Source organism: Protopterus annectens, chromosome 3.part0 (assembly GCF_019279795.1).
Source record: "Protopterus annectens isolate FY-2018-M chromosome 3.part0, PAN1.0, whole genome shotgun sequence".
Taxonomy (NCBI): domain Eukaryota; kingdom Metazoa; phylum Chordata; order Ceratodontiformes; family Protopteridae; genus Protopterus; species Protopterus annectens.
In genome coordinates this window covers 806009180-806018574 of record NC_056731.1, presented here as the reverse complement: position 1 = coordinate 806018574, position 9395 = coordinate 806009180, and the positions used below count along the sequence as shown (strand labels likewise).

At 37.4% G+C, this 9395-nt stretch overlaps 1 protein-coding gene and 1 non-coding gene across 3 annotated transcripts in view; one reads left to right on the top strand and one right to left on the bottom strand.

The window, feature by feature from the left end:
• The window catches only part of LOC122796566 (F-box/LRR-repeat protein 2-like), a 1765375-nt gene that overhangs the window by 1380324 nt on the left and 375656 nt on the right, over window positions 1-9395 (top strand). For both annotated transcript variants that reach the window (XM_044065149.1, XM_044065150.1), the window contains exon 11: window positions 4339-4399. In XM_044065149.1, coding sequence (XP_043921084.1) covers window positions 4339-4399 — 61 coding nt within the window. The remainder of the gene's footprint in view (window positions 1-4338; window positions 4400-9395) is intronic.
• TRNAP-UGG lies at window positions 6948-7019 on the bottom strand. Its single transcript has one exon. It is a non-coding gene; the product is annotated as a tRNA-Pro (tRNA).

Genomic DNA, 9395 nt, shown 5'->3' with positions numbered 1-9395 from the left:
TTTAGCTTGGAACTTGATCCTGACACACGTCTGGAATTCCCTGTCAGACCTTTTTTTCTCTGTTTGCAGGAAGTGTGTTCACTCATTATTAGGAGTGAACTAGTCAGATCCAAGTCATTCTTTCCTAGTTCACTACATGGTTTCATGTGATGCTGTTTGTGTGAAGTGCCTCTTGCTTCTGAGAAGAAAGTAAAGAACTGGAATGCAACAGAGGATAAACCAAGTTATAGAGACAGCAACTAGGGTCTCTTTGTAAATAATCTGGCTTGATAAAAATATATGTTATATCAATTGCAGTTGTTAACAGCAGTGTTATTGAAAATGCATGCAAGCAATGGCCTTTGTGTAAAAGTAATGGTATCAAGAACCTATAAAGAAACTCAGAAATTCAATTAGCACAAATATGAAAAAGTGAAGTACTACAGGGTCACTCATACAACATGAATTTATTTGCCAGCCCAACATTTTTAGATTGACATTAGGCTTCAGACAGTCACAGTTTTTATACATTTTGGCGTTAACAAAGTAACACCCATCAGCCAATAAGGTAAGCCTAGAGCTTTTCTCTATTTGCGGAAAGAGCTTGGTTGTTGTCATTTCCTTGTTTATGATGACTTTGCAATTTTTCCTGGAGATGAAGGTCATTTGCCTTTTGATTTTCAAGCAGGCTGTATAATATCAAAATAAACATGCCACCCATAAACCACATTGTATAGTAATTTGTACAGTAAAATTAAAATGAAAGCTGACGTAATTAAAGCAACATCCTTTGCAATATTAAAAGAAAATGTTTTAAACAAATAATGTAGTTTTATGCATATTGACATTGATGTGATTTTGTCCAAACTGTACATAAAACTACATGCAAGAAAATAAAACTGATATTTATACAACAGACCAAGGGTTTAACCTTTTCAGGTCATGATACAATTATCAAAATTTGTTCCCCAAACAACAGATGCGTAGCTTTCAAAACAGTATATTTAATAGAAGAAACAGCTGAAAATATACATTTTAAGTACTAGGGACAGCATAGGAAAACAGATTTGTACATCTTCCTAAATGCCAGATAGGCTGAGGGCAGAAAAAACAAGTCTATGAATACCAAGTAGAATTTTCTGTGTACACCCCTGCAGCAGATGGCTGATATAACACCTCAGTGTACCTGTCAGCAGGACCCTGTGGTTCTGTACAGATCTATAGTTATGATAATGTAATTATCCCGTCTCCTCTTTTACCTTAGAAAATTAGGTGGAAAAATATAATGGATATATTCAGGTAGTAAACCAAAGATATTTTAATGCAAAAGTAAAATAAAACTGTAAGTAGGATTCTGTATTTATGTAAATTAAAATGTAAGATTGAGATGACCTGGTCATAACCTAGCTTGTAGCCTATTTATTTATTTATTGGCATTTGATTATCGGGAAAGTCCACTGGGCCAGTGAAATCCCATTTTCGGTGGAGGTCCAGGGAGAAAAGCTCCAAGTTATACATAAATGTAACAGTTTTTTTGAAGACAGATTACAAGATTTACATACATAAGGTTACAAGAAATTTAATTGCAGATTATAATGATAAGATGTATGAAGATCATGCAAAAATATAATACTAGTGAATAAGTCTAATTTCAACAACAATAAAGTATTGGTTTGAGAACCATCAACAAAATGAAGAGCATGCAAAAATATAATACAAAAGAACAAGTCTAATTTCAACAATAAAGTATTGGTTTGAGAACCATCAACAGACATTGAGGGAAATACAAGGAATACATGGCAGTGAAGAGAATAGAGGCTTGGGCATTCATGAGAAAGCATACTGTAAGGGATTTCCTAAGGAGTGACGAGTTGTGCTATAAATATATGTAGAAGCAGAAAGTGACTTAGAAAGAGTAAGTTTTGCAAATGGCGGTTAGTAGTCTGGAAGAGGTGACAAGGTTGTCGCTAGCAGTAAGTTGTTTATTAGAATTAGGCTACAGGTGAGATGCATTAGGAGGAAGAAGAGATATTTAGGTAATTATATGCATCTCTTCATCTCTGAGCTTATTGTTCAGATTTTTAAAACAGGAGAGTATACAAAAGACATTTCAATGTACACATATCAGCCATAAATGACATTAAAACTGTTATTTTGGCCTAGCATTTGAGCAAAATGAAAAAAAAAAACTACCTATGATCATTATGCATCTTACAGTGAGAGGAAGGGATGAGCATAATTTAATTTAGTAATATACAAGTATCAGATAGATAAAACCATGATCTTTCAAACTTGAGTACTGTTCTAGCCACGTGAGAGAAACTGTGTGTGTCATTAGTTAATCTCCTTAAGTCGTCGACTTCAGCTGTACTTAGATGGAACTTTGGTTGATTGGGTTGTGTTTCAGCAGCTACCTCACTTCTGAGGCCCAAAACTGTAACAGGGGGATATACCCCATTACATATACACATACCCATACAGGAGACAGTACCCATGCTGTTGTTATAATCATCTCCATGGGAACTGAAACATGGGGCTGAGGGAAAATTCCCCTTGCATTGACCCATTGGGATGTGTTAGCAGTTTTGAAGACCCACCTGAAAATGCTGATTTGCTCAGCTGCCTGTCGAATAATTTGTCATTCCCGTCTGCTTGGTATGTACGAGCAAATTCCAGAATTTAGACTTTGATTGGAAAATTGTATCTTATTTAAAGCACATTGCTTTTCCTACTTAGTTCTATTTGTCTTTTTGTGGCAGGGGCAATAGAATCATAATGACCAAACTTACCTTACACAACCCACCCCCATCTTGAACTGTCCAGCTCATCCTGTGGCCTGTGATACACACACAGGAATGCTTACAGCCTTGAAAACTTCATATCCCTAATTACTGTCGGGGATGATGCTCCATTTTTCATTTTTTTCCTCAACTCTATAACAAGAGTTATTCCCACATTTTTGTACCATACTTCTCCCCATAAGCATTTTGCAGAGATCTGTGTGATTACCATGTTTGCATTATTAGATATGTGACAGAAGAATCTGAACCCAGGAAGGTGAAGCACTTTTCCAAAAGAAAGAGCAGTACTTTCTCAACCTTTAAGAATCTGCTGTGATTGTATATGCTTTACCTATGTAGTTGTTGTTGCACTGGTGTCACTTAGTCCTGTAGTAGTGACATTTGCTAGTCCTTCTTTGGAATATCACTACGAATCTTCTGCCTGGATCTATGCATTCATTATTAGATTCTCTAAATAATAAAAATATACTTTTTTACTAACTTCAAAATTTGATCTACTGATTACATTTATATTCCACTTATTATTTAAATGATTGTTAACCCAGTGGGACCTACTTAAGTGCAGTACATATATAAATAAATAAATAAATAAATAAGTAGGTAAGTAAGCTTGTACAAAATCAGCATATGTAACCAGGGGCCAAATCTAGCCACCTTTACAGTGAGCTATAGGATATATCTTATAACATGGGTTTATAGGCAAGTACTAGGCTAACTGCCCTTGAGGGCCATTTTAAACCTATCCAGTTTCCCTTTCAAATATCATAAAACCTTGTGTCTGTGCGTTAAACGCCTTCACCAGTATACCAACTCTCCAACCACATACTTTTGTATGCAGGAATGTAGTCCTTATCCTGGCATCCTGCAAAGAGGAAAGGAGATCAAACAAAAAGAGAAACAATGGTCATGAGAAGCAGCAAACTTGAAGAAAATATACTGAAGGAAATTGTAGACAGAAGGCAAGTGCAGAAGGGTAAAGAAGAATAGTCATGGTGATGCAGTAAGTGTTGGAGATAGAACTGAAATCCGTGTGTGTGTGTGTGTGTGTGTGTGTGTGTGTGTGTGTGTGTGTGTGTGTGTGTGTGTGTGTGTGTCTCTGTGTGTCTCTGTTTCCAGATAAGAATCCAGGCTCTAGTTATCATTTAGATGTTTGCCAGTCAGATACTCATGACTCATCTGCTTACAGTGGAGTTTGTGTGTGTGTATTCCAGTGGGTGATACTGAAATACACTGATTTTTTGTAAATATACTTTCTCCAAGTTGGTGTGATTGGAGCAGTATATTTATAGTTCAGAGGTTTGGGAGCAGTCTGTATATTGGCAAGATACGGGGAAAAGCAGTAATTTAAACTCATTGCCAATTATGAGTACAACATAACTTGAGTGATCAACAACGAGTTGATGAAACTCAAGCATGTGGTGTTTGAATAATCCCTAAAGACATTAGATTATTCAGTCATAACAAGAAGTAGCCACAGAATAGGCAATTGCATGGTATTATAACTTATTATTTTTCAACTGTGATTTAGATCCAATAGCACTCATTTTTTTTTCTGCAGGATTCTGGAAGCTGCACGGTGTTCTCATTTGACTGATGCTGGTTTTACAGTATTAGCTAGGGTAAGTAAAATATATTTTATCAGTAACCCTGAGAAAATGCCTTATGTCATTTTTACTTAGATTTTGAACTACTAAACGAGACTTTGAAAATGTTTTTATGGCTTGTTTCTATCTTTCCTGGCACATATTGCCTGGTGGATCTTTGAAAGATATGGTTTCATTTATTAGGACATTCAGTATTTATCTGAATGTAACATTGAGTAATACATTGTTTGACTTCCACAATGAAGCATCATTTCAAAAACAAAGACGTTTGCGTTATAAACAAAGCAAATTGTCAGAAAGGTACATGTTAGCAGAATGAAGTCATAACCAGCAAATCCATTGCAGGAAAGCCAATAAAATGCATTCTCAATATCCACAAACATACACAAATCCATTACTGTTGAAAAATCAGCAAAGCAAATTAACTGTATTTACACCCAGCACCCCTTTATTTAAATATGATTACTCCATGGTTGCACAGCTGTGGAGAAAGGCAGAGATCTGATGTCAGTTTCCGTGTTATCCTCAACATATGGGTTCGGGTCCGAGCATCATAACCGACTCGGCCATTACTGCAGCTCACGGAAGCCAAAAACTCTCAAGCTCAACCCTTACCCACAGTTCTCCTTTCCCTGTTACCTCAGATGTCGTTTGACACCTTTCGTGTCAGATGTGGTTGCCTGTACAATGTGGTTGCCTGTACTCTCGAGCAAGCTAAGAAAGTTTTATTCTTGTTTTTCAAACTATTCAATAGTCTCTTTCACCCTTACCTTATCTTTTACAATTTTGAACCTCTTCTGCACTTTTGTGTACTTTTTGTCTCTTTCTCTGTAATACATTAGTGTTCTTGACTGTCGTTGTTGATAGTCTTTTCCCTGTGTAATTTTCGTAGTTTTATAATAGTTCTTCTTCTTCTTCTTCTTCTTCAGTGCATGTGTGGCCTGCTTGCCATTTTTTTTCTTGGAGCAAGTCATGGCTGATAAATCCAAAGCCCCTTCTGTGTTTAAGAAGTTCCAAAAATGTGGGCACAAGATGCCTTTTCAGAAACACATTTGTTGTGTGTACTGTCTAGGCCCCCTTCATCTTCAGCAAACCTGCTCTATATGCTATTCCTTCAGCCATAGAGCTTTGGTTGAAAAAAAAAATAAATTAATCTTGAAGGGCCTTATCCTATCTGCTTTTAGTGAGGCCATATCTGGTTCTGAAAAACTTAAAAGTAGAACTGATTTGTCATCTCCTTCTTCCTTGTGTCGGTCCCAGCTTCTCCCTTAGCACCATCTACAGAAAAGCTAAAGTCTTTGGTTTCTACACTTTCTTCGGAACTGACAGACGTAGTACAAAAGATACCAGTTCCTGCACCTTCCTCTGAACCGAACCTACCAGATAAGACAAAGTCTTTGACACCAGAGGTTTCTGGAGCATCTTGAGCCATCTGCACTGCAGTTATTGGTGCAGACTCTTTCCTCGGCGCCAAGCATTTCAACACCAAATAAGCTATCTGGGGTGTGTTCCATGTTGACACTGTCTAGAACTACACACTCACCCTCATTTGACACCCTTCCAGATAGGCTGCCTTCGCTCTTTCTGGAAAGGCCAAAATCACCTTCCATTCTTTAGCACAACATCTCAGGCAATAGAAAGTGGAAAGGGCAGTCACCAAGCTTAGGGAGCCTATAACAAGGAAGATAACAAGAGACCCTGTAGATGTATTAGAAATATTTCAGAAATTTTATGAAAATGTGTCTAAGGCAGAGAAATATGGAAATCAAGAAAAGATACACATGGAAATGTTTATGGAAGGATTAAATATGCCAAGGTTAGAGGTAGATGAGGCTCAATTACTAACAGGATATGAAGGGATGAGACAAAAATGGCTATGTATAACCAATGTACAGGAAAGTCCCCAGGAGTAGATGATATTCCTGTGGAAGTTTGGAAGTTAGGGAAAAAAATGATAAAGATCTGGAAAGTGTTGTTTAACAGTATTTTAAGAGGAGGAGAAATAACCAGCATCCTGGAAGAAGGCGGTGGTAACAGTAATACCTAAAGAGGGTAAAGATCCATCTGATCCATCCTCTTACAGGCCAATTTCAATACTAAACCATGATTATAAAGTGTTCATGTCTATAATAAAAGAATGGCAGCGTGGTTTTTGTGGAGGGGAGGCAAATATTTGACAATATTATCAGAACATTGATGATCCAGAGGGAAACAGAATGTAAGAAAGTACCACTTTTATTGGTGGGTCTTGATGCAGAGAAAACATTTGACACAGTAGACTGGGACTTCATGAGCAGGGCAATGGAAGCATTTCCTTTCCCTGATAAAATTATAAGGTTGATTAGAAGAATATATGAGGGATCGGTGGAGCAAATTAAAGTGGGTGGGATCCTCTTCGATAATTTTTTAGGTTCATAGGTTAGTACTAGGCTAACTGCCCTTGTGAGCCATTTTAAGTCTAGCCAATTATCCCTTGTGAGACTCAAACCCAGCACCTTGTGTTTGTAAGACAAACATCTTAACCATTAGGCCATTAGGCCACCCTCCCAACCCTAAAAACCCAGGGCTTGTCCAGGATTTGAACCCGGGATCTCTCGCACCCAAAGCGAGAATCATACCCCTAGACCAACAAGCCATTTCCGCTTGAGTAGTGGAACCGGCAGGGTTGTCCACTTTCCTTTTTGTTGTTTGCATTATATTTAGAGCCATTGGCAAGGAAAATAAGGGAATCAGAAATTCAAGGATATAATTGGTATGGTAGTAAGGAAAGCTGGCTCTATTTGTAGATATTATTTTATACATGACAAAACCAGAAAGGGACAGTACAGTGTTGTGGAACATTTTAAGACAGTTTCAGATCTTTTTTGGGGTACAAACTTAACAAAGCTAAAATAAAGGCAATAGCGGTAAATGATGTACCCACACATTAATTGGTCCAACAATATCCATATTTATGGGGACATGATAAAATGAAGTATTTAGGACTGTGGATTAGAAATGATTCTCTGGTGGCAGCTAAGGATATATGGGAAGAAACTAAACAGAAGATAATACAAAAATTGAGAGACTGGAAGTTTTGTTATATGGATATGGATACAAAGGTATAAGCCATTAAATGTTTTTAGTCCCTTTAGTCTTATACACAGATCAGACATACTTTTATCAACCAGAGGAGAAGTTGTGGATAGCAATTAATAAAAGAGTTGAAGGATTTTATCTGGGAAGGGAAGACGGCAAGCATAAAGTGGGATCAGCTGATTCTACCAGTAGAACAAGGCAAACTAGGATTACCTAATTTGAGGGGGTATTTTAGAGCAACACAGTTAAGGCTTTTATACATAGCACAAGCAAAAAATTATAATTCAAAGTGGAAAGGAATGATGACACAGGGAGAAAGGTCAAGAAATAGAGAGATTGGAATTTTGGATGCAGACTCTTAAGAGCAACCAGAATCATAAAGAGTATTATATTCATAAAATAGCAGAGAGTATTCTAAGAACTAAACCAGCACAAGAATGGAGAAAAGATTTTGCCAAAAGGGATGACTGTGGTCAGGGATACAGATAATAGGCAAGAGGGGGCTGGAATTTATTGGAGAAAACTCGCAAAGGAACCAAAGTACTGGGAGAAAATAACTAGAAAGGGAAAGTTAATAAAATGGGAAGAGGCCAGGAATTTTTTTGGACTGCAGGTTAGAGATTGCCTTCCCTACCAATGATTGATATCAGAGTATAAGCAAAGAGAAAGAAATAGGGGGCTTCTAAATGAAAGACCAGCACTGGTAGAGTTTTTAATAGAATCTAGAACAGAAGCTGCCATTAAAAAGGAATAATTAGTAAAGCATGTAGAATATTGCATGATAATTATAACAATCAATCATTGGAGCTTAGAAAGGATTGGGAAGAGAGATTGCATAAGCAATTCACAAAGAGAAAATGGGGGGATATATCTCCCAAATATGCAACAAAGTCTAAAAAAATTAGGATGTTTGCCTGGAAGTGTTTACATAGGTATTTTTATACCCCAAGTAGACTCCAAAGAATTTTTCCTCAGGTGAATAGCAAATGTTGGAGGTGTGATGGGAAAGAAAGAGGTAGCTGGGAACATATCTTTTGGGAGTGTAATGAGCTGGCAGACTTTAGGGATTCCTTGCAGACCGCTGTTTCGGATATGCTGAATGGACTACTGCTATTGGACTGACCGTGGAGATGACTTTTTTGAGTTATGCTACAGAATCGGAATTGTGTAGACATTGTAAAGCCTTGCTGAGTCTAATTATGGTGGCTACCAAAAACACAATTACTAGAAGATGGAAATCAGTCTAGACCAACTTAACTAGCAGTAGTGAATATAATAACAGAGATAAAACAACTGGAATTGGGATCTTTATAAAAGGGAAGGAACAAACTACATAGGAAAAATGGGAATTGTGGGAACAATATATGCAGAGCAGGAATGAGTTTTAAGATGCAGGATTTGAATGAGCAGTATAATACTTAACTAACATTGACTGGATGGTTTATAAGTGATGTATAATGTTTGCAACTACAGTTGTCTCAGTGGTGTCTGCGATGTAAACTGTTTGCAACTAAAGTGGTATCATTTTGTATGTTTTTCATTTATATAAATGTAAGATTGCCTTTGTCATATGTGAAAATTTAATAAAGATGTTTGGAGAAAAAAATCACTTTCCATTCTGTCTCCCCATTCCACCAAAACCCTAACTGAAGAGTATGTGGAGAGACTTGTGAATAACATAGTCTGGGCAACAGGATTGACAAGTTCCACAGTAGTTCTAGCCCCCATGGCCTTAGGATCTGAAGTTTCCTTTACCCCTCCATCACTTACTCCTCTAACTTCAGCTGAAGCTTTAGACTGTATCAGAGCCAAAGATGTCCATGTCATCAGATCCGATTCCGGCTCTGAGCTCTTCGATTCAGTTGGAACTGGAGACCTCCCGAAGCCACATCTGCCCAGCTGGCTCTCAGGGGCTTGAGTCAAGACTCCTATT